The 24,440-nt window shown below is 45.7% G+C and overlaps 1 protein-coding gene and 1 long non-coding RNA gene across 5 annotated transcripts in view; one reads left to right on the top strand and one right to left on the bottom strand.

The window, feature by feature from the left end:
* CAPN13 (calpain 13) overlaps positions 1-16,760 on the top strand; it is a 65,280-nt gene extending 48,520 nt beyond the window's left edge. For all 4 annotated transcript variants that reach the window (XM_085054640.1, XM_085054637.1, XM_085054639.1 and 1 more), the window contains 11 exons: positions 685-845; positions 2,330-2,366; positions 3,956-4,018; positions 4,962-5,019; positions 5,583-5,650; positions 7,190-7,258; positions 8,200-8,278; positions 10,989-11,105; positions 13,424-13,479; positions 14,469-14,514; positions 16,296-16,760. In XM_085054640.1, the coding sequence (XP_084910766.1) occupies positions 685-845; positions 2,330-2,366; positions 3,956-4,018; positions 4,962-5,019; positions 5,583-5,650; positions 7,190-7,258; positions 8,200-8,278; positions 10,989-11,105; positions 13,424-13,479; positions 14,469-14,495 (735 nt within the window). In that variant the 3' untranslated portion in view covers positions 14,496-14,514; positions 16,296-16,760. The remainder of the gene's footprint in view (positions 1-684; positions 846-2,329; positions 2,367-3,955; positions 4,019-4,961; positions 5,020-5,582; positions 5,651-7,189; positions 7,259-8,199; positions 8,279-10,988; positions 11,106-13,423; positions 13,480-14,468; positions 14,515-16,295) is intronic.
* An 18-nt stretch (positions 16,761-16,778) lies between these two features.
* The window catches only part of LOC146439139 (uncharacterized), a 29,645-nt gene continuing 21,983 nt past the window's right edge, over positions 16,779-24,440 (bottom strand). The window contains exons 7-8 of the long non-coding RNA XR_014850683.1: positions 20,967-21,096; positions 16,779-18,587 (exon numbers count right to left, since the gene is read on the bottom strand). This is a non-coding gene — a long non-coding RNA (uncharacterized LOC146439139). The remainder of the gene's footprint in view (positions 18,588-20,966; positions 21,097-24,440) is intronic.

Genomic DNA, 24,440 nt, shown 5'->3' with positions numbered 1-24,440 from the left:
TTTTTTTTGCTTCCAAAATAGCAGTTTTATGTTATTGTCTCCCAAAGGCATGGCTCATAAATAACTCTGCCACGCTGTATAACCATTCTAAATGGAATTTATACACGCTGATATATTTTGGGGAATATGTTAAGGAAGGGTTTTTTATTATGCTATCTTTACATGTCATCATAGTAATAGCTGTTGCATTATATTTGTTTCATCTCAGCAAAAAATACTGGAACAACAGATGAAAGATCAGAATACTCAGTTTCCTTGTGACACTTGCTGGTTTGGATTGTGATTCTTGAAGCACTGTCATCTGGGTGACATGCTTAGAGGGCTCTCTGACCCCTTTGAGTCACAGAAGATCTCAGGGAATTTTTAGTAACAGTATTCATCCTTGATTCCTTCATGAACTCCAGTCTACTTAATGTTAATTGAAGTTCTCTTCAAATCTACTTACACTCGTTTTGCCTTCTGTTTCTTTCAGTTCCTCCACCTTTGAGCAACTTTGATATGTCCTTGTAAAAAGTCTGTCTGTCCCCTGGATGGGCTTTCCAGGCCACTGGGGAGGTCAAGGCATGATAGGTGCAGTGTGTATTTAGAGAGGTGTGGGAATGTGAGGCTGCTGTGGGTGTGCTTTCTGATGTACTTTGGTTCTTAACAGGAAAGGAAGATAACCAGCTGTATTTTTTCTTTCAGGAGAACTCCAGAGTTCTGAAACAAGTTTTTATCCAGACTCGAGATGTGACCAGCTACTTTATCTTGAGCCCAGGAACCTATGCTGTTGTTCCTGCTTCAACAGAGGACCAAGAATTCGAATTTCTCTTGCGAATTTTCATAAAGAATCAAGACTACCATGAGTAAGATGACATGCACTCCTTAAGAGCCCCAGACTCACAGTGTGCCCAAAATGAACTATTTAATATCAAGATAATGTCAAGATAATGGCCATTTGCACTGTGTTGGGGGGATCAGGTGTGCATCACAGGGTGGCCACAGCAGAGCAGGGCAGGAGCTCATCTGCAGCTCTCAGCTTTGGTACAAAGAGCCACACGAGGGAGCAATAATTGTGAGATATGTCCTCCATCCCTGATTGTGGGGACATTTCTCTTTGCTGAAAGGAGAACTGGGAGCTTGTTTTCCTTAATTCCTAACAGCTGTTCGGTAGTTTCTTATGTTCTGCTGGCTGGATGCCAGATGGATCACATCCCATTCTGCTCAGAGCAGGACCTGGAGAAGCCAAGAGCAGAGAAAGGCCTTGATCCTTTCACTCAGCCACCTCACAGACATGCTGGCAGGGCTCCCTGTAGGCATGAGAGCAGCCTTGAAGATAAGTTTAGTGGAAAAATGGTATCTTGAGTTCCTGCAAAGGCAGCTATTACCACACATACACACATTCACATTTCCGTGTGAATATCTGGGTGTGGTTTACTTCTGGTGAGCAAGCCCCAGCATTCAGCCTCCTCAAGAGACCTCCAGGCATCAGCTGTGCAGTGGCTTCCCTTCAGAAAGCTTTATAGTGGATGTGATTGCAGCTCTTACCTCACTGGGCCATATCTTAATAATGAGATTGCTTTCTAGGCTTTGGCCCCTGGCAAAAATAGCCAAGAACCAACTGAGGCAACTCCTGAGTTATGGAAAGCAAACATAAGGGTTCCAAACTGCGGGCTGGACTGCCTTCAGCATGATGAGTCATGTGTGAGACAGCTCAGCCCTGGAAGAGCACTTTCTAGGAGAGCCTCTGGCTCTCATAGACCTTCCTGAGCCAGGCCAAGTGTAGAGATGACCTTCCAGTGGGCCTTTGCAGCACTCACCTATATAATGGTACAGATGTTATAAAAAATAGAACCTGGCTTGTCTAATTTCTCTACCAAAAGCAAAACTCAAGGTCTGAATGTGGCTGCTAAGTGTGTCTTAGGAAGGGTGACCCTGGCTCAGTATCAGGCAGTCTGCAGACATTTAGAAGACGCTGCCTTTGAATAGCCCAGGTGCTATTTTAATTCCTGACTGTTAAGCTGTGCAGAGGGAAAAAAAGGTGAAAGATCTCTGTGGCTCAAGGCAGGGCAGCCCTATGTTCTGTGTGGTGAGGTTGGTCCTGGCATGCTCAGGGTGAGACAAGCTGAGCAACCAGAGCAACCAGAGGCTCAGACCAGCGCAGAGACCCAGGACTGGTCCCACAGGCTGCTCTGAACTGGGTCAGGCTGGGCCATGTGGGTGCTAAGCATCCTTTGGGGCCATGGCTGGGTGAGCACTGCTGGTGGTGCCTGCCTTCTGTCACAGCTGCAGATCAAGGCTCTGGAAAGGCCTCTCTTCTCCCAGTTTCATTCTTGTAACTCTTTTCTAGGAGCTCAAACTCCCCGACCAGCCCAGCGCTGCTGATGGTAAGAGTCTGCAAACCGGTGTAGGTTCTGGTGGTGGTGAATGGTTCCCAGAGAGCTGACCATTTGGTCACCTCTAGTGACTCCTCTTCATCTGCTCTTTTCTGCCTTTACCACCACTACCTGTCCCAGAGTTCAGCCCTTGCACCCTGCAGCTGTGCTGGGAGGGCAGGACACCCCTCTGGAGAGATGGGAGCGACAACAAAGCCCTTCTTCTCTTCTCATATGTCTTTTTCAGAGCCTGATTTTTAAGGAAGCAGGTCTTATACAGTCCCTCTGTGAGCCTGTCCATCTGTCCTCTCACCTCACCATCTTTAGCACTTTGACCAGCAAAATATAGCGGGGAGAAAGCACTTAAAAGCTTCTAAATTCTTTCAATGTCTGTAAAATGGGTATATATCTATGGGGGAGAGAGAGGGAAACCTAATTCCTGTGAGTGGGGTTGGACATGCCTTCCCCATGGGAATAACTTCGTTGAAGTGCTTGTACCCTATAAAGCCTAGGAGTCCATAGGGGTGAGACTCAAAGCAGATTTCTTCTGATTTTCTCTATCTCCAAAGACAGAGACATAAAGCAAACTACACTTTGACACTGCCTGCCTCTCTAGTTCAACCCACATTTTAGCCTGTCCAGCCCAGCTGCCATGGGTTGTTTGACTTCCTTGCTGTGAGCTGTGCACATTGCCAGGGCTGGTGCAGTCCGTGCTGGTCCCACCAGCAAAACCCTGCCACTAAGAGGCTGTGACTTACAGCAGTGCAGGTCTTTGAAGCCAGAGGTGTAAAAGTGCTTCAGGAGAACAGAAAACAGAGTCCTTTCCTTGTGATTTATTTCCCAGACCACAATTAAGTCCCATTACAGGGGTAGTGTAAATGGTGGGTTATTATCTCCTTCCACTGACAAGCTGTCAGTTTACTTGGCTGTTGTCCTTAGCCAATGCTTTGACTTTGATGAATTGTGGTACCCACAGATTCTGCTCTTGTTCAGGCATTTGGGCTTCTTTGGTATGAAATATCTCACACAGAGATGAAGGCATCATCTTAGGGCTAGATTTTTTTGGAAAACTTTATAATGTTAAGGATAATACCCCTTAGTGCCTGGTGGATCTTTTCACTGAAAGGTTGGAAAAAATCACTTAACCATTGAATTGCCATTGCTCAGGTATAGTCTAGCCTGCCTTGGGGTTGAGAAGGTACAAGAGAAAGTCAACTCATACTCTGTTTTCTTGGTTCACATTAATCTTCACATGCCCTGAGCCAGTGGTCCCAACCAGAGTCCACCAATAAGGATCAGGCTTTCTATCTCTATACTCATGTATTGACTTGCTGAATTCTACCCTGGATGTGTTCTGTCATCTTCCTTAGGCCCTGAACTGCTCTCTCCTAGTTGTACTAAATGCTAACATCCAGACTAAACTTCTTCCTTCATTGCAATACTGTTCTTCCCTCCTAGTCCACTTTATTTTGGGGGCGTGAAAACTGCAGCCTGTGCTGTACACTCCCTGCCCCTCCAAAGTGCTGTTTGGATCGGCAGACTTTTGCTTGCAGTTGTTTCGTGACTGAATGATTTATGTCTGCACTTTGTGTTTGATGCAGGATGTACGAAGACAGAGCCAGGACAGCTCCTATAAGACTCTTTTCCTAAGATACGCTAAGCAGGTACCCCATCTAAAACATCTTGTTGAAAAAAAAATAAAAAAACACATGCGGACTTGCAAAAAGGAAAACTGATCTATGATGTTGATACAAATCCATTTAGATTTTTTTTTTTTCTGAAATGTAGCTCCATCCTCAAGTGGATACCCTGAAAACAGTATTGATTGACCTGCCAAAACCCCCAGAAAAATGGGACATTCAGCTGGGATAGATTGTCTAGTGCCATATATCAGTGGAATATTGGAGATTTATAGTTGTACTGGTGATGGGCTTGCATGTGTACTTTCCTTTTTTTCTTTTTTGGCTTTGGTTTGTTTATTTGCTGAAAGCAATTAGAAAGCCTTGGGTAGTCCCCCCCCTCTCATCAGCATCATTTTCCATTTGCCTTCTCAGCACTTGGAAACCAGACATCAGTCAGCGTTTGAGTAATTGATTCCTGCTCTTTCAGAGCCAGGCTTCGTGTTCACAGGAGATGCTTTTAATGGTTTAATAAACTGTTATAAAGAACTCCTTGACTTAGTCAAGAGGAAAAAATCACTGTCAAAAGTCTCTGCACAATGGCCCTCTCGCAGTTAATAGCTATATCAATGCGTGAAGGTGAAAATGAGCAGGGGCTGCAGCCCTGGGTGCCCCGGGGGTGGCTTGGGAGGGAGGTAGCCAGGATCACTGATGGGAAGCTCCGAGGGGAGCAGGCAGCAGCGCTGGCTGAAGCTGGTGGAGTCACATCCCTGCTGAACAAACCCCTCGGCAATGGGAAGGACCAGGAGTCACCCAGCAGCATGGAGGGCTTGGTTAAGCTTCCCAGGGGATGCTGCTGCTCCTTTGATATGGAAGGAGAGGTTCTCCTTGGTTGCCACAGTGCCTGAGAAATGAAGTTTTGGGCAAAAGTGACACAGGAGAAAACTTTATGTTTGCAGACCTCACTTTGTGTTTTATTTTGCATTAGGACTCAACTATTGATGCCTCGCAGCTGCAGCAACTCCTTAATGAAGTGATCTCGCAAGGTAAAGCTTTTACAGCCCAACTAATGGCTTTGGTGCTTCCCTATCCTTAGACTAGAGTAAATTAGTGGATTTAGTGCTGTCCTCCTGATGGTCCTTAAGAAATCCCCATTGTGGCTTACTGCACGGTGGGATCAGAGCCTGAGAGGGGCACAGCTGGAGGGCTGGAGCCAAGTCAGCCATGCACAAGGCTCAAAGAGCTCTCAGGACTTGCTAATGCAGCCTAAGTGGCCTTTCTTGGCACTGTCGTTTCCCTTCTCCTTATTTCAAGAGGGAAGAGTTTCTGTCCTGGCAGGGGGGTGGACAGGGACTGCACTGAGTAGCTACCTGTGAGCCCAAACAGGGCACCTGTCCGTGGGGAAGGGAGCAGGAGAGATGTCTGGGATGGGCAGATTCCCTCAGCTTGGCACAGGGCCCTTGCTGCTGTTTGAGAACCTGAATCAGAGCTGGGGCTTTTCAGCTGTGTGAGCCTCCAGCCTTGTGTCCTCCTTCCCTCACAGTGATGTCCTGACGCCTGTCACACCCCTTGCTCTTGCTAATTCCTCCTGTTTTGTCAATCTTTGCAGATGAAATGACCAGCCTGGGAGGGAGATTCAGCTTTGATTCATGCAGAGGCATTTTAGCTCTGATGGATGTATCCTTTCAGCAGGAGCAATAAACTTCCCTGGTGCTGCCCATCCTTGCCTTGAGTTATGGCTGAGCAGAGCATCCCAGTGTGAGAACCTGCAAGTAAATATTAGCCCCAGTCCCCAATAAATAACTGTCCCATAGTCTGTGCAGGGCTTTGGTGTGCATGCCCTGGCTCTGGTGAGTCTGCTGAAAGGTGAGGATCAACCTTCTGCTGCCAGCTGACTCTTTGCTCTCATTTTGCCCTCTCTGGGGCTTGGCTAAGCTTCACCCTTGGGGTCTCAGGCAGAGCTGAGACAGGGAGGCAGGACAGGGCTTTGGCACAGCTCAGCTGTTCTGTGGTAGCTGCACCACGCTGGCCTGGGGTGGCACTTGAGTAGGCTGCCAGGTGACAGGGACAGAAACACTGTCACTGCTGAATGCCAGGCATTTGCCTGGCAAACCATTCCAGTGGATGTTTCCTATTTAGCTGAATCACTCAGTCTCTTTGCTGTTAACAAGACAACACAAGAAATACATTTCTGGCCATTGTAGAACAAGAGGGTTCCTTGATGAAATCATACATTTTCCCTTGTGTATCTTTCCCCCCTCGCTTGCTCATTGTCTCTTTTCCTCCATGCCTTGAAATAACTTTGAGACATTTTAAGACCTTTAAAACCTGCCAGAGAATGAATAAAAATGACCAGAATTCCCCCTCTCTTTCCAGCTTTCAGGATCTAGCCAGCAAAAGAGACTTTTCCCCCTTTGCAAAGCCTGTCCTGGGATAAGTGGGCACTGTGAATGCATGGCACGTACAAAGAGCTGACAAAGCCTCTGCTCTGCTATAATTCAGGATGGATTTTTAATTCTCTGGCCTGCAAATAACCCATGTACAGCGTGACCTACCCTGGCCTGCAAAGCCAGGATCAGCTTTTTTCACTCAGGTCCCATGACAGTGGCACTTGTGTGCCTGTATTTCACTGGTGATGAGTTCTTCTCTCAGGGAGTTTTCCTGTGCTAGGGTGGGTGCTGAATGTCTGCCCAGGACTCCTGGATGGAGTATGGAGGGGAGCACATCCCCTGACACAGTCCTTCATGCATTCCTGGGGGATGTGTGGCTCCGAGGATGCTGCTGCCTTCTGACAGAAGGCATCAGGATCATCTCCCCATGCTCCTGGCTCCTCAGAGCTGTTCTCCTGGAGGATCCAGCGAGAGCAGATCCTGTGGTGCCCTGTGCAAAGGCAAGGCCAAGGGGCCATGTTCATTCCCAGGGGTGTCCATGCTCCAGGGCTAAATGTCACTGCAGCTTCCCTCGTGCTTAAAGGCACCGTATAAATAGAAACCTTTTGTTGTTTGTGAGCACAGGCATGAGCAGCTCTACAATGTGACAGAGAAGGTGAACTTAAGCACAATTGAGAGCAGAAAAACTCTCGGCTTTCTCAACATGAAGTAACAGAGAGAAGAGGCTGCATCTTCCGAGTTCAGTTCTGTGGAGGCAGCATCCTTGGGAACAAAGGCAGCCAGGTTTAGCTCTCATTAAGTGCTCGATTCTTAACTAAATGCACAGCTCAACTCCAACGGAAGACTCAACCTGCAGGAGTTCGGGAGCCTCTGGCGAAGTTTCACTAAGTACATGGTATGGGGGTGTTGCTCTCTCTTGGCTGTGGATACTGTGGATATTGTGGATTCTGTACCCTGGGGCTTTCCAGCAGCAGGGAGCTGATGCTCTGTGCCATCAAAGCGCTGCGGGGGAAGCGATGCAGAGGTTGCTGCTTAGCGGGTCAGAGTTCCCTCCTGTCACGCAAGGCAGGCAGCGGTGTGTGTAAAGTGCTCCAAATGAGCAGCCGAGGCTTTTCCAGCACAGAGAGCATTGAGGGGAATGTGGGGAAAGGTAGGAAGGCCAATTAGGCTCAGAATTTGATGGAAATCTCTGTGTCTGTGCCACCACTGGCACTTCTTTCTAAGCTGAAATGACTACTTGAACAGAGTCATCTGAAAAATGTCATTTTCCCATTGCTGCAGTTTCTAGTGGAAATGTATAGGATCTGGTGAAAACTTGTCTGGGAGAAATGTCTCTGCTCTGGGGTAAGCACTAGGTCTGGAAGCAGTGAGCAGGGTATTTAGTGTCCCACCTAAATTTATCAGGGCATGCATGGCAGCTTCTCTGTGTCAGGTCTTTCTCCCTCAGTCTTGGTGCAGGGCAGGAGGATTTCCTCAAGACTTGTGTTTGGGTGCTCTCCAATTTGTTCCACCCTCTCGAGATGCTCTGAGACCATCTAGTCTAGTTGCCCATCTAGGTATGGTGCTTTTCCCACTGACAGCACCTCAAATATGGCTTGTGGTGTGTTAGGAAAGCAAAAAGGCTTCTGCCCACCCCAAACTGTGGGATTTCTTACACAGCACCATTCTGCTGGAGCCTTCTGAATATGGGTCCCCCTTGTTGTGGCTACCCCATCTCACCTGTTGAACTTCCTTGCATCCCATTTATTGAGGGAGGAGAATATACATAATGAGTTGTAATACAAATGTGGGGAATGCTGATAAGGGCTTGAAATCTGCCTTTGCACTGTATTTTAGGATATCTTCAGCAGGGAAGACAGAAACCATTCTGGATTTCTTGATGCTGTTGAACTGAAGAATGCAATACAGGCAGCAGGTACGCCCATAGTGCCAAGCAGCTCCCTTTCCTGTCCCTGTGGCACTGAGGGAAAGGAGGAAAAAAGAAAGAGGAAAGAACAAAGAGCTTTTGGGAGAAAGTGGCTTGGATTTCACAGGGGTGCCAGCTCTGCTCAGAGGGAGCCAGCAGAGAGATGTAGAGATGTGCAGCACTGGCTCCAAGGTCATGGATGAAACATCCAGCAGAGGAAAGGAGCAAGAAGAGTAGATCTTTGCCCTTGCCCCCATTCCTGCAGTTTCTCTCCAGGGCAGTGGCTAAGTGTAGAAGGGAAAGCCACACTGGCAGGCATTTTTTTAGTTTGCACTGACCTCTGTTGGCTACTGAGTGCTGAAGCTCTCAGTGAGTGCACGAGTGAAGCGTTTTAGCTGGGTCGTCTCAACAGAGACTTTGTGCATGAAATACATCTCTAGCCCAGTGATCCCCTTTAAACTGTACACTAGAGAAGCTCCCATTTGGCTCCCTGGAGCTGGGAGGGGTGCTGTCCCAGCAGGAAGCTGGTGCAGGATTGCTATCCCTGGAAGCCATCAGCTGGAGGGGATGCATGTGTAATTTTTTTGCTGCTGAGAGCTGGGCAGAGCATCAGCATCTGTCTGAGGAGTGCAGCACTAATGTGCCAAATGTCAAAGGAGAAGTTGCCAGGGCCATTCTGTGAGAAAGATGCTCAAGTGTAAAAGTGGGAGGAAAATTGTGCATGGAAAAGTCCTGCCAGCCAAAACAGTGCAGCTGTTTGAAGGGATAAAAAGACACTGTTAAATGGTAAATTCAATACATGTTTGGCTACAAGTAGTTCTGAGTGGGGAAGAAAATTACAAGCTCATTCTTGCTGCCCTCTGAGCCAGACAGCTGCATTTGAATCTGACTTGGCAATGGGATGATCCCTGTCCTGGCTTTTCAGCAGGAACGCCAGAAGGCATTTGGGAGCTTGGTGCTACCTCTGGGAATGGTATTAATGTATCTAAATATGGCTCCCAGCCAGCTCTTCCCTGAAGTGTTCAGTGCTTTCCCCAACAAAACACTGCAGTGTGTGCTTCGTTTTCACTGTTTTCCTAATGCTTCCAATAATAGTAACGGATCAGAGTAAAGCAGGCCAGCTGCATTAACAGCAGTGCTGCCCTGAAATGCAGCAGCATTGGCCTGATGTATTTACAAACTCCTCTTTGGGAACAGCAAATGATTCAAACTAATTGTTATAAATAGGGAAACATCAAGTCTGTATTTTAAAGCTTGGCTAAAACCAGAGGGAGGAATCCAGCAGATAAGATTTTTGGGGAGTAGTCTTACAGATCAGCTGAAAGATCTTGGGAGCAGAGAGGACTGACCTTTTAGTCTCGTTGATGAGGTTAATTGAGAGATGTTGCCAGGTGAGCAGATTTCAGAGCATGAATATCCCAGACTGACCAGGCCAAAGTGTTGGTGTTTTACTAGTGTAAGACATCATTGTAGCATCCCATAAGCAATGTTTGCTGGAATCTTCTCTCTGGAGAGAGCTTGATTGAATTCCCACTGTCTTCAAAACGTTAAAAATATAATTAATTGCTCACTGCTACAGCAGTTTAAAACCAGAATCAAAGAAGACATTTCATTAATTAGATTTATTTTTTAATTACTGTCGTTATCTCCTATGAAAAGAATATAAAATCAGGTTTACCTTAATTTGAAATGTATCTTAAACCCAAATGTACTTCCATTCTTTAATTATTCAGCATTGTGTACCTGCTTCCTGCTGGAGACCTCCAACTAGGCTCATGCAACCAGAGTTTGTCAGTGGTGGTACTAAACCACTTTCCTCAGCTCTATCTCTCCCCACACAGGTGTAGAGAAGTCGTTTCTTTTATTTCTGCTTTTTCAACTAATTTAGCTCCATGATGAGTTCATTTAAAACTGAAAAGTTTAGAGCTGGTTGAAAAAGCAGGAAAGTTACTTCACATCCAGCTGAGCTACTAAAACCTGGAGTGAGCAAATGAGAGTTTTCTGAAGTCTCAGAGAAGGCATTAAACCAAAGCTATCAGTCCAGCTCTCTGCAGAAAATTTCCCTTTTGTTTCGCAAATCAGCTTCTAGTGCAAAATATATTTAAATCATTCCTCTTATATAGCCAGCACATTTAGGGTAGTTTTATTTAACTAATAAAAGAATCATTCTAAAAAGCAATTTTTGTTCATTCAATTGAATACCAATTTCCATCCAAACAAGTCTGTGACACAAATACTGAATAATCAGCTAATAAAAAAGAAATGCACCCTTCACCATTTTCTAATAGAAGAGAAAATGTAAAAATTAAGAATCCCAGCCATGCTATGCTGCATAATAGCATGAGCATGCGGCATCTGCCTCTTTAGCAGAAAGAGCCAGTGGTATTGTAAATGCTACACTCAGACTTTCACAGTTATGAGCCAAAGAAAAACACCCTTTCTCATGGAAAAGAAAAGCTAAAAAGGCAAAGCAAGATAACAGTAGATTAGTTAGCTCAGTGTTTGCTGCTTGCTGCCTTAAGCCACAGTGGGAGTCAGTGAGTAAGACGACTTTGGTTTTCCATTACCCTACCCCAAATCTTAGGCACAAAGGTGGGGAAAGGTGTGCTGCTGTGTGTGACAGGGCAGGGTGCTGAGGGTGTCCCCAGCTTGTTGGCTTTGTGCAGGAGGCCCCCAGAGCTGTTTCATCCCTCACAGTGTGTCCCTGGTTCCTCCCCAGGTCTGTCCACCAGCGCCCAGCTGCTGCGCCTGCTGACTCTGCGCTACGGCGATGCTGCCGGCAGGCTTGGCTTCTCCGACTTCGTGTGCTGCATGCTGCGCCTCGACACCATGAGCCGTGAGTGCCGGGGCATGGGGCAGCCTGCAAAGCCAGCCTGGCAGCAGCAGCAGGACACGAGGGACACCACACAAGGCATAGGGATACGTGTCTGACAGCATAGCTCGGATGTAGCAAACCTGCCCCAAGTCCAGGCAGGGCAGCCTGGTTGGGCAGCAGCCAGATTTATCTCCTGCCTACTGGAGCAGCTGGCTGGTAGAGAGCAGTTCAGGGTTCAGTAAAGTTGTCTCAGTTTTTCAGTAAGAAGGTCCAGTATCCTTCTCAGTGGATAAACAAACCTGTGCCCTGTGTTGTCTCCAGTTATTGTCTAGCACTTTCAGGGAGGGAGTGGCTATGAATAAGCCTTTGCTTAAATGGAAAGGAAATTCTGTTTTACAAAATTGTAATTTTTGCTACTCTAGTAATAAGCTTTTTGACTGGAGATATTGGTAGTTAAACAAAATCAGCAATTGTGACCCCTGTGCTAGAACATCACTGCAGCAATTTATTTCAACTTTGGAATGAGCTGGGTTTCAACAGTGCATGGAACGAGTGTTCATTTTCTCCCATGTGTTTTTAGTACTGATGTTTAATGGGCCAATAGTGGTCAGCAGATCTGCTTGGATGACACTGCCGAAAATCCCATTTCAAGGGAGTACAGCAGAAGCAGCTCTGAAAGGCAGAGCGTGTCCTGATTTTAATGCTTTCATTAAAAAAAAAAAAAAAAGATAGCTTGTAAATACCTATTTTTTGTCATTATACATGTCACTTGCTGTAGATGAAAGTTCTTATGCCTAAATTAGTGCCACAGTATTTTTTTTTCATTTAAAAAAGATGCTCTTACATTGTAAGTGCCAATGTAAAGACAAATTCTTTGCATCCGTGTGGAAAGGAGTCTCTAAAAGTTTCATTGCTGTCTGTAATGAGAATCTTAAAATGCTCCCAACTCTTTCAGTTATCACTTTACAGAGGGTTTAATGTGGAATACATTTCTCAAACTTTTCAGATCATTGTGAATAAGTTTGTTACAGGAGAGGATAAGGGTGCCAAGTGGGAATAAAAGGCAGTCAACCTTTATGGTGATGTGAATGCAGCAGGGAAGATAAAATCTGTCCCATTAAATCATTACTCATCCTTTCAAGATAGCCAGAGATGAGACCCAAACCAAAAGCAGCAGCTTCTTTGCAAATTCTATTTAACTGGAGTTAATGAAGCAGTAAAGAGGCACTTACCTCTGCCCAGAGGAGGTAATTTCAGCGCTGCCATTTTTTCCTAAAAAGACTGCTGGGTGCAAGCCCAGCCCTGCAAACACAGCCTTGTCAAGGGAGTGGGCACAGCACAAGGATTTCCCTGCTCTGTGCCTTTCTCCAGAGCGCTGTAGGCTGGATGTGCTCCATTGTGTCACCTTCCCTCTCTGCTCTGGGCCATACAGGAGCTCTGGAGGTTTCCTAAGAGCCCTTGTGCCCTGCTCCTGCCCTCTCCCAGCAGCCTTTTTGCTAAGGCTGGGCAGGCTTCAAAATATTTTCCATTCAGGGTGGGAGACTTCAGGCTCCCAGAGAAATGTGTAATTTCAGGATAGACAGATTTAAATTTGTTTCAACTTTTTATTACTGTTTATAACAGTGCATTTCTAGGAGAAAAGTAATTTCGAAATAAATAAAACCCCTCAAAATACTGTGTTTTGAGTTTATCCAAACACTTGAGTTTGAAGACTTCTCCTAGACATATTGCAATATAAATATGCACATAGAATAACAATATTTGAATGGATTTAAATTTTCTGATGGCAAAGTGCTCTGTCAAAAAAAAACTTTCGGCAATGTTAATTTCAAACTCTAGCTGAATAACAGCAGCATCTGCATTTATATTCCCTGCAAAAAGCTTGCAAGGCATACTAATGATTTCAAGAGAAACACTTTCTTTAGGGCACACTGTGATCACTCACTGCCAGGGAGGATGGAAAAGGACCAACAGAAAGTTTCCCAGTGGGAAGATGTGTTTCATTAGTTCACTGTCCTCCTGTCAGTCTTCAGGCAGGAAAACAATTGAAACAAATTATGAGAGGAGATGAAAGCAGCCACATCGAGCACTGCCTTTCCCTACACTTCTGCCAAATTCTGGCCCTGAAATTGGGATGCCTTCCCAGGCTGTGATCCTGGGGCCAAGGCAGAGGGGGTACCCAGCACAGAAATGAGATATGGCCAGGCAGGACACCTGAGCCAGGCAGAGCATCCCAGCACAGGGATTGCAGCTCTGCTCCTCGGCTGCCACAGCCTTGTGTCTGCTTTGCATTCTTGCTTCCTCCTCATGAAATAAGATTTTCTTTGTTCTGCCCCTAGATGCATTCCAAAACTTAGCAGAGGGCGGATCACAGATTTCGATGACAGCAATGGAGGTAAGAATGTTCCTTCCTTCTCTCCTCTCCAGCTCCAAAGTGGGACCACATGTTGGCAGAAGGGTGAAGTTAAGGATGGTGGGTGATGAGGTTTTGCTCCTGGCTGGAGGTACATCCTGTGTGGGAGGCATTTCCCTGGGGTTCCCTGACCCCATTCATGCAAAGCTCAGAGGTGGCCATCCATGGCCAAAGCACAAAGTCTTTTCTGAAGGACACCAGCCTGTCATTGCTGGAAACATTGCTCAAAGTGACTTTGAGGAAGCGACCAAAAAAAAAAAAGTTTCCATGTCCTCATTCCTTACTGCCCCATCTGTTAATCCGGAATTGCAAACCATCTTGGTTTTAAGAAAGAAACAGCAGACAAATGTTTGCTGCTGCTGTTTGTCTTAAAAGCACAGCCTGAAGGATAGCTGGCTGAATGGGGATACATCAAGCTTTTTATCAGCTAGTCTGAAGCAAAAATCCTGCTGTGCTCCATAGTGATATGCCTGAGTACTGCATTTTATCAGTCTGGGGACTGTTATTTGACAACCCAGTGTTTAAAAAGATTTTCTAAAAAGCCTTTCACAATCTTGCCAGCTCCTGTGTACAGTCTGTGGTTAGTGCAGAGCCTCACAGTTCAGTAAATCTGTTTTGCACCAAGGGCAGAGCACAGTTTGCAAGCAGAGGACCTGAACCTATTTTATAGGATAGTCTGTAGGACAGCCAGGTCTCCAGAATCTGGGCTATCCTTTCCACTTGCAATCAGGCAGGTGCCATCCTTTCCCACCAATTGCTCCTGCTGCAGCTGCTGCAATAATTTATCATGGAAAACAACATATGGAAAGTGTTTCTGAGTCTGAATTGTAATCAGGGAAAGAGACAGTTCCAAAATCCCTTAACTCTCCTGTGCAGTACAGTCACTGGGTTATCTGTGAATGTCCTGAGACACATCTGAATACTTGGTGTGCCATCACTATCTAAATGCACATTTTCTCTCCTTTCTCTAGTGGCTGACTCTTGTCATGTACACCTAAAGAGATGCCAGAGCTCATGGTAAGAAATCTCAGTGCAGTCAAGAGAGGGTGAGGCACTTACAGTGGCCACAGCAAATGTGAGTGGGAGCCTTGCAGGAAGCTCACCCTGGGGTTATGTGGGATTTTGAGAGAAAGAGAGGAAGAGATGGGAGCTGCAGCATGAGAGGCTGCAAAGGGAACTGGACTTTGGGCTATTTTTTTCTGGGGAATTGCTGATGACTTTTCCAGTTAAGCAGACTACCAATGGCTCAGCTAGAAATTTGCCCCTACCTGAGATAATAGAGGAGTGAGCAGAACTTCTTTTTTTGTCTTCTTCTGAGGGGTGCAATTAGCTCTGCATATCTTACACTGCAGCAAATGTAAAGTCAGAGGGTGGAGATATGAAGTCACTTAGGTTTCTTGGTCAGTCTGGTTTCACATTTTTGACTGAATTTATATTTGAGCAGCAGTCCCTACTTTGGGCTTCTTTTGATGTTTTCTCCCTGCATGTCAGCCCTAGAGAGGGTCTTCTTCCCTCTGGACTTTCCAATTTTGCTGCTTGGTTCTTGTGAAAGACTCTGCCTTTTCCTGAAAAACTTGTGCTGTGTTTACATCCTTGAACCATCTCAGCCATCGTGCTTCTGCTAACCCTCTGGGATGCAGCTGTTCCAGATGCAGTGTTAAAGTGTTAGTGCTGCTCCCAGACATTTGTCACTGAGGAGAAAACTGGGAGGAAACCCAATCCTTAGAGAAAATGTGCAGTGGCGGGGCAGCTGACCCCTGGAATTTATGGAGCATCCTTGGGCAAAGTCACACACTTTCCTTATCAGCCCTGTTCAAAAATGGAGTAAAAAACCCAAACTTGTGACATTCTTCAAAATCCATGAACTGCAACCAGATAAGCCTTCCTACAGACAGGAATTGCAATAATAAATACACATGAACAGCATCTCTGGTGTCTCACAGCCTGTTTCTGAAGGCAGTTGGCATTGGATGCCAGCTTTGCTGAGAAGCTGGAAGGGGAAATGTACAAGCAGGGTTTAAGTTACATTCCCCCAGGGACACATCATGGTAAATTCAGACCCAAGGCAGGGATGGCTCTGTCTTTCACCTTCACTCCAGGACTTTTGTGCCCTGCTGCTCCTCCCTCTTGGCTCCTAGTTACATCCAGTGTGTGTCCATCTGGGCATCAGCACTGGGATGCCTTCATCCCTCTGAGCTCTGCTTGCAAAAAGTTGTTTGTTTGAAAGTCTGCCCTTTGTCCTTTCTGGACAGAGCAAACCTGCATTTTGATGTGTTGATGTGTGGAAACATCAACATATATTCAACAAATATCCACAACATTGCACTCAGCACTTGCACTGCAGACTATCATTAGGTAAACATGAGAAGGACCTCGCCTTTGGAGATGAAGTTGCTTAAATTATTGCTTGCAAATTATATTCATAGTCTATTTAGTCATCTTTTTTTTTTTCTCCATGAATCATTCATAAACTGATCCTAACTTCTGGGAATATATAATTAATCATAATTTTGAGTTACCGGTTTGGAATGAAATCCTGCCTGTAGGGTGTTTGTAAGCAGTTCACTCCAGCAATTTAGCAGAAACTTGCAGCTGGAGCCTGGGCAGTCATGGCACAGGAGACCCTCAGAGGACCAGAACTGTTTAAACTAGAGCCTAACAAACTGTGGTTGATGTGGGAAAACACACTTGGCATTCACTGAGAAAATTCTCTTGGCAAAAATATTCCCATTAGTGATTCCTAAAGGCTGACCTGAAGCTGTCTGTGTTTTAAGTGAGTCTCTTTACCTCTGTTTCAGGTGACTTTTCTTCCTCCTCTGTAGAACAGTGCCCAAGGCCATCCCGTACAAAAATCATCCATGAAGTTCTTGAAAAATCACTGTGAAGGAATGAAGCCAGCTACTCAGATGTTGGGATGAAGAGTCTTTTCCAGGCAAGCTGGAGGTGCCTTGGAGAGAGAATGGCTAATGAAAGCACTCCATGGACAAGCTGGTAGTACTTAATGGTCTGGGCAAGCTGGAAGTGTTGATTGTAACCTCCTCTCATCTTCCTGTAAATAGTACAGAAGTCAGGAGCAGCTCCATTAACTCCACTGATAAAAAAAAAAATAGACTGATGCCTTTTGTGTGAAAGGAGTGTGTGTTATGTAGGTTACAAGACCAGTTAAGACATAGTTCTATTTGAATTATTTCTTAATTTTCTTGTGTGCCATTTGTAAGTGCCAGAAAATGAATGAAGAAATTAGGCATAATTCATAAATAACACTCAAAGTGTTTTGATTTTCTTTATGCTTTTTATTAATAAATTAGGAAAAAAAAGTCTGGAGTGTTTTTGAGTTCATCAACTGTAAGGATTCCATTTTATTTGCTACAGCAATGGGGTGGCATATTAGAGATATAGAACAGATTTTTCAGAGCTTTTTTTCTGACTTCCAGAATCTATATTAGGACTGTCTGGGAATAGACAGGTTTATCTGAACTGCATTCTCTTCCTCTGTCCTGATGTCTTTAAAAATGTAGGGCTCCTTCAGACATAATTCCTGTTCAAAAATTTAACAGAAACCTGCAAAATAACTGCAACCTTTCTGTACCCACACATGAACTTCATTTTCATACTTTTTTATCATGGTGATAACAGCAAATTTAGTGATCTATTCCACCCAGCTATTGAAAAAAAAATCTTTGAAGACTCTATTTGTGAAAATGCCAAAAAAGAAGGATGCAAATGTCAATGGATGAAAGAAATCCAGGGTTGCCATGGCAATATAATTCACACCATGCCTCACCCAGACCCTCTGCACAAGTTTCCATCGAGGCATCCACACGCCAGCAATAAATTCACCCATTTGGCAGTGAGATGTTGCACACTGGAGCAGCAACTACATCACAAGGTGAAGGTGAGACCTGGATCTTTGTTGTCATGAGGTCAGTCTGTGCCACTGCTTCATTCCTCAACCTGGAGAGCATTGCTCACATAGGTCAGTCCTAGGCAAGAGGGGTCACTGAACCCACTCTTCCACTGAAAATGAGGAGAAAGGGAAATCAGTAAAAGTAGGCTATTTTAATATTTTCCAGTAATTTTTGAACAAACTGATTCCTTCTTCAAAGTGGGACTTACACATTCCACCTGAAATGGTTAATAATTAATTAAGCCTTCTGAAAATGTTGGCAAAGAGAGAAGATGAAAAGGGGGCCATGGAAAAACAAATATGCTTTGCTAAAAAGGTTTATTAGTAGAACCATTTCAGAAAAAGGTTTATTTAGCTTAGCCTGGGAATTCAAAAAAGGGTAATTAAAAAACCTGAAGTACTTCTGGTTGATTTCCACCACACAGTTCAGGGGTGCTCAGGATGGCTCAGACCTGCTGGGAACAATCTCTTTGTGGATGCAGAGAAGTCACCTCTGTTAAAGCTGCAAAATTCAGTTCAAGTCACCTGGCTTAAACACATTCCTGTTGTGTGAAAGTCTCATCTATAAAAATACCAAGCCATTAAGATCAATCTTAAAAGCCTTAATTTGCAGCCTCTGTATTACTTCTCCTTTTGTTGCGATGCGTAATTGGCTTTCTGTGGAAGGCAATTCTGCCTGCCAGGAAACAAAGATCCTTGTCTCACAACTCAGCCTGGCCACAGCCTGCAATGCCTCCTCCTCATCAAAAAGCAGGCACAGACCCTGAGCACCCCAGGTGAGAAACACCTCCCATCCATGAGGTGTCTCCATGTGAGCAGCTGCTGGGGATGATGCTCTGGGGAGTGTCCCAGGCACAGAGCCCTGCAGATCCACCTTCAGCTCCACCCCAGCCCTTCAACCAGCCCTGTGTGGCTCTGGGGCTGTTCACTCTCAGGGACCAACCCAGGCCCCTCTGGGTGTTTTAGGCTGGAGCCTGCAGGCTGATCCTGCACCAGGGCACAGTAATAACTCACTGCTGTCATGCCGAGCATGGCTGCCTGTCTGTGGCACTGGGAGAATTGGTATTCCACTTGATTTATACCTCCAACCGAGCTAATTAAGCAACAATTCAGGAGGAATCCATCATTGTGACAGACTTGTTGATTAACCATCCCACAAGCAAAGTCAAGGGTGTTTGGTAGCCTGAAGAAAAAAAAAATAAAAGGGTCAATAAAGGAGGAAAGCAATGATGATTTGGCCATAATACAGCAGTGACTATTATTTCCAAAAGCAACAAGAAGTTTAATACATTTCACAAATACAGAGTGAACACTGAAAACAAGGCAGCTCAGATCAGTGGGGTGATCATCTTTCTGTGATTAGGCTGTGAAGGCCAACTTTTTGGGGATGGTGCCCCTATTAAAATCTCTGGGCACATCATCTGTGTTTGCCAGCTCTGAAATGTTAGTGTGGTCCCCATGAGGTTTCTAGCACTTGTGAAGGCTCTGAGATTCATCCAATTATGATAATATCCTCACTAATTTTTTTTATTAAAATCTGTTCCTAGTCCTCAGGGACACAAGTCTGAAAAAGCCCTAAGAGAATGTGCTGCTAGAAATTGAAGAGAAGGACCTCAAACAAATGCTCTATTTTTAAATCTTCATGAGGCTAAAGCCCTGGAGAGGGTAAGAAGCAGGCTGAAGCAGATGAGATTAGTGATGCTGAACTCCCTAGCCCAGAAGATGGGATATAGAGCTGATGAAATTAGGTAGAATCTAAGCCAGCCATTAGCATTAGAAGGACTTTGGTGCAGAAGTGGTGACAGCTGACCCTGCAGGCATAATCTCTGGGTGTAATCTTGAAGCTCTGCTGTTTACTGCCCTTTTCCTGAGACCCAAAGGCCCCATGTGTTACATCTGCCTGGCAAAGGCTGTGCCTGAATCATCCCAGGATGGACAGAGGAGGAAGTTCTCACACATCTTACCTACAGAGCCTGCTCAGTGAAGATGTTTCCTGGATGCAGCCTGGATCAAGGCTTTCCCAGACACCTTGGGTGAGTAATCTGTGGTTTGATGCCCATGAATACCTCAGTGAACATCCTGCTGTGGTGGGATGGGAGACTGGGGTGCCCATGGCCAGTTTTGGAGTAACTGAACCTCCTCCTCCACCTTCTGCTGTGCCTCACATCTCTCACAGAGAAACTGCTGCTGCAATTTATACAGAGTAACTGTAACATTTTTCAAGGAAAAAAACATTTTAAAGGGGTCATTATTCCATAACCACATGCATGGCTGGAGAAGGGAAGGCTGGGTTAGACTCTGGCTGTGAGCAGCCCACTGGTCCATGCACTTTATGGTGTGCACTAATGATTTTTATTTTTGTTTCTTAATGCAATGCATTTCTCAAACCAGGGAGCAGCCACAGCAACTGCCCTGAGCATGGGCTGCAGAGCCCCAGGCATCTCTGCAAGGGTGCAGCAGTGAGGGACTGCTGTTCCAGTGGAGGAATACCAGCCTGGAGAGGTGCCTCAGCTCTTGCTGCTGCCCTCAGCCAGATGGTGACCCTTTCTCAAAAGAGGTTCTTGTCCTTCTCTGAGTAGGAGGCAGACAGAAATTCTGTCAGGAGAGCCCCATCCCCATGTTCAGGTGGCTCAGCAGGAGCACAGACAAATGCTGGGATCATTTCTCTGGTGGGGGTGCCAGCTCTATTTGGCATTCTTGTGCTCAGCCTTAGCACCTGTCTTTGGGATCTCTGTGCTGCAGGGCTGCAGCTGAAACATTTTGCCCTTATCTAGGAATTCCTTAAGTGAAATGCCTTAACTTGCAATTCCTGGCCACACTCCTTGCACCTGCACCCTGCAAGAGCTGCACATTTTCAGCCCTGGGGAGGGGGCTGCCCAGGCAGTCCCAAAGCCCAGCAGCCTCTTCAGAGCAGGTTTCCCACTGCCACCCTGCATGCCTGGGCCAGGTGTCCCCAGCCCGTGTGGCACTCAGGTCAATTTTTGCTGCCTGGCAGTGACATCTAGAGGCTCCCTGGCCTGAGCTCCCATCTCACTGCTCCCAGCATTTGGCAGGCACAAACCTGTTCCTCACAAAGACCCTGGGAAGGGCTGAAACACTGCAAGGCTTAAATGCTTCCCTTGCCCCTCCTTCCCTAAACCACCACGGGAAGGATCTTTGCTGTAGCACCTCGAGGAAATTCGATGTTTTTTCTGGGATACCAAAGGTCTAGGAGAGCCAACCTATGTCCCTTCCCTTAGAGAAAAACTGGTCCAGGTGAGGCTGGTGCTGATGAAATAATACATACAGCTTTCCACTTGAGGAAATATTATTTGCTTGCTTTACATGCCATCCATTAGGTTTGATGCCATCCAGCATCAAAGGCAAAACTGCCACAGAAATACCTCTGTATGGAGGCTGGTGGTGCAAGATGAAAGATTATTGTGCAAACAGTATTATGCATTTAAAAGCAATGCATTCAAGAAAAGGGGAGGAAATATATCATCTCCATACGCTGAATTATTCAGCCAGATGATGAATGCATCTCCTGAAGCATTCCCAGGGTTTGAGCTGAAATACCTACCATGGAGAGAGAGAAGGAATAGTATTGCCTATATGAAAGGTACTTGGTATTCAATAGAATGTGTATTCTCTAGGGTGATATCCCATAGGCATTTCGAGTCAGCAGAGCAGATTGCAAATGATCTTTTAGCCTGAAATCAGGGAAAAAACAGCTTAGTGGAGTAGAGCTTTCTCACAATAAAAAATGTGCAGGCATATTGCAGTGAAAAGTGGGAGGAATGACTCTTGCCCATCCTGTGTCTTATATCCACCCTCCTCTCCTCTTTACTGGTTTTGTCTGCATGATGTCGAGGTGCTGGGCTGTAATGATGGTTCCCAGCTCCATGCAGGGAGAAATGCTGAGACAAGATGTGAGGCACAGCTATGGGGTGAATGTTCTCCATCATCCTCGGATTTTGTGGCCCAAAACCCCTTCTCCTTATCTCTGGGGGACACAAGTTACATCTCCATCCATGGAGCAGGAAGGTACTTTGCTTACCAAAGGTGTGTATGAATTGCAAGACCTAAACACAGTCATTAACCTGTAGAAATTTTAATGTGTCTAGTTGTTTGGGTTTTTTGTTTTGGTTATGTTTTTGGGTTTTTTTTGAACCAGCATTCCACGTGCTCTAGAACTCAGAGGTGATAGGAGATGTGAAATGGAGTTGAGGCTGTCTCAATTTTACTGGGTTGCAAGAAGAATGCTGGTTCAAAGAAAATTGTGGCAATGGGTGCCAGATTTTAATTTCTCTGATTTATTTTTTTCTCTGAGACACTGGCATAAAAGCTTCCCCTTCCACCATTATATCAGACAAAACCAAGGGATTTTTTCCCCCCATTAGAAAAAAATATACAGTTTCAAGCTTTTAGAGTAATCAGTAATGGCCAGCACAATGTTTAATCAAATTTAGAAGATGAATTTAATGCCTGACTCATGGCTCCCACATGTCATTGCTTACCGTGGAAGTCCCTTGGCCAAAGCCTTCCACACCAGGCTGATGATAGTAGGAAGCCAGAGGGAGATCAATGCACTGTGGTGAACCTGGATATTTTCTTCTGGGCCCTGCTTGCCAGGCAGAATTCTCATTAAAGGCAGCAGAGGGGAATTCTGAGCTTTTGAGTCATTTTTGTAACACTCAGCATTTCAAACTCCTCATTTGGGAGGGGAGTTGATATCAAGGAGGGATTGACATCATTCCTTCTTCCTGAAAGGAGGCATCAGAAACAGCCTGAGCCTGATGGGGCACGAGCAGACTCTGTGGCCTGGCTGGGATAAAGGAAGAGGAGCAGTGAGTCTGAAGCTGGGCATGGACGTTTCTGAGCACAGGGAAGCAAAGGCAGCACTTTCTGTGCCTCTGCAGAGGTTTTCTGGTGTGAGCACCAACCTCTCCAGCAAGCACTGCTGCCAGAGGTGACTGCAGGGATGCTCTGGGCAGGTTTCTGTGTTTTACTGCCCTGGAACAAAATCCTGGGGCCCTGGGAAAGTCACACCAGGCAAACTAGGAGATCTCAGCATACTCCTGAATGGCAACCTGGGTCAGCACATCCATGGGAAAATATGTTTCCTGCAGGCTCTGCTGCTGCTCCTGGCGCTGACAGAGATAACCTCATGGAGGGCTAACAAACCCTGTGTCCCTCCAGGCACCAACAGCAGCTCACCTGACAACTTCATGCTCACAGATGCTGGGAAACAGCACTTTTGGCCCAGCTCTTTGAGCAGGCGATGGATCCAACTCTCCTACTTAATGTTCACTTAATGTGAACAAGTCCTAGGAAAGGCAGACATCTGCAATCACTCAGCTCTGCTGCTGAGATGTGAAGGCACAGCTTTGCAGGCACTCCTTAGAGGGCTGGGTTTAAAGCCAAATTCAGAATAGGGGATAGAAGAAGCCTTTTCCCAGTAAACCACATTTGTTAAAATAATTTCTGGTGTTTTACCCTTGTGCAAATTCTCTTGAAGGTCTTATAACTCACCTCATCCTCGAGGTCGGGAGAGGGTCATGCAGTTGGACAGCAGTCACATCCCAGAGGCAGCAGAGCAAACAGCTTTGCTCTGTCGAGCTGGAAGCACCAAATTGAGGAAGGCAAGGGCCAGAGGCTGCTTGCAAAGCTGCTGAAAGGCTCAGGAAGCTGTGGTATCATCACTGAGCCATCCAGGCTGTGCCTCTGGGATGTGCCCTCTGTGCTGCCAGGCTGGTGGTGGATTGACACACATTCCCACTGACCTACATTAGAGGGATCCATGAGTCACACATTAAAAAAAAGTCATTTCTCTAATGAACAGACTGCTGCTACTGAGAAGGCAATTTTGCATGAGATACTAAGCGAGAGCCTTTGATTATTTGAATGGAATGATGTACTTCTAACATAGCATTAACAAAAAAATAACTGGCATTAGGCCTTTATGCAGATATTCATGTTTTTCAAGACACTTCATGGATGAATTGATTTTGTTCAATCAACCAAGGCATGGAAGAATTATTTCCTTCTCTAACTCCACAGTGAGACAATAAAAAAGGGGACAGGATTTCCAAAACTCCCCTTTGCTTTTGACTGAACAATGGAAGAACCTTTAGAAAGGCCTGAGACTCAAGTGGTATAAAGTCAGAGGTAGAAATTTTTAGGTCAGGAACAGATTGTTTCTCTCTTTTTGACAAGATATGTTCTGATTTAATGAAGCCTTCATTAATCCGGGGATGTGCCATGTCATGTATAATACAGGAGCTCAGATGGATGGAGCACAATGTTCTCCTCCAGTGCAGGGATCTGAAGTGGTGAGATCTGGATGGGGATTTTGACAGCTCCTGGAGTTAAGGTAGGATCCAGCACGGGGTGGCTCGAGGGACACGCTGGCAGAAGAACTGGTGGCAGGGAATTGATCTTTAAGGTCCCTTCCAACCCAAACCATTCTATGATTTTATGAAAAAAGCACTGAAGGCGTACAAAGCTTTGGCAAAGTGGAATTTCCTGGGCAAAGCATTTGAACAAACACGTTTTTCCCCCTTGAAATGGATAAATTGTAAAAGAACTGGAAAACAACACAGTTTTTAATCCCCTGTACTGCTGACAAGCAGACTCTCCCTCGAGGCTATTCTCATTTTAATTTGCCAGGGGCGTGTGTTTTAACTACTTAATCACTCGATAAAAGGCTTTATCTCATTTACAGTATATCCATCCCTCTCCAAGCCCTGTTTCTCCTCACCTCCGGGCATGTTGGACCCAGAACCTCCACCTGAGAAGGTAATTCCAACGCGGGGTTGTTTGCCATCTACCTGCCGGCAGGAGTTTTCCTGTGGGGCAGGAGGATCTGCCGCAGTTCCAGGCGGGAGCTGCAGATGGCAGGATTGAACTGCAGACTCCGGAGTGACTCTTGGCTCTCCAAACCCGCAAATGCCTTCAGCCGAGTGACCAAGGGACACGCAGCTCCTTGCCCATCAGACTGGGGATGTCACGCTCACAGCTTGCTTTGGAGCTGTTAAACCCCTCTTGCAAAAAA

The sequence above is a fragment of the Lichenostomus cassidix genome, chromosome 3 (genome assembly GCF_008360975.1).
Source record: "Lichenostomus cassidix isolate B80296 chromosome 3, HeHo_3.0, whole genome shotgun sequence".
Lineage (NCBI taxonomy): Eukaryota > Metazoa > Chordata > Aves > Passeriformes > Meliphagidae > Lichenostomus > Lichenostomus cassidix.
Note: the sequence above shows the minus strand (reverse complement) of the source record. Positions and strands in the feature narration are given on the sequence as shown.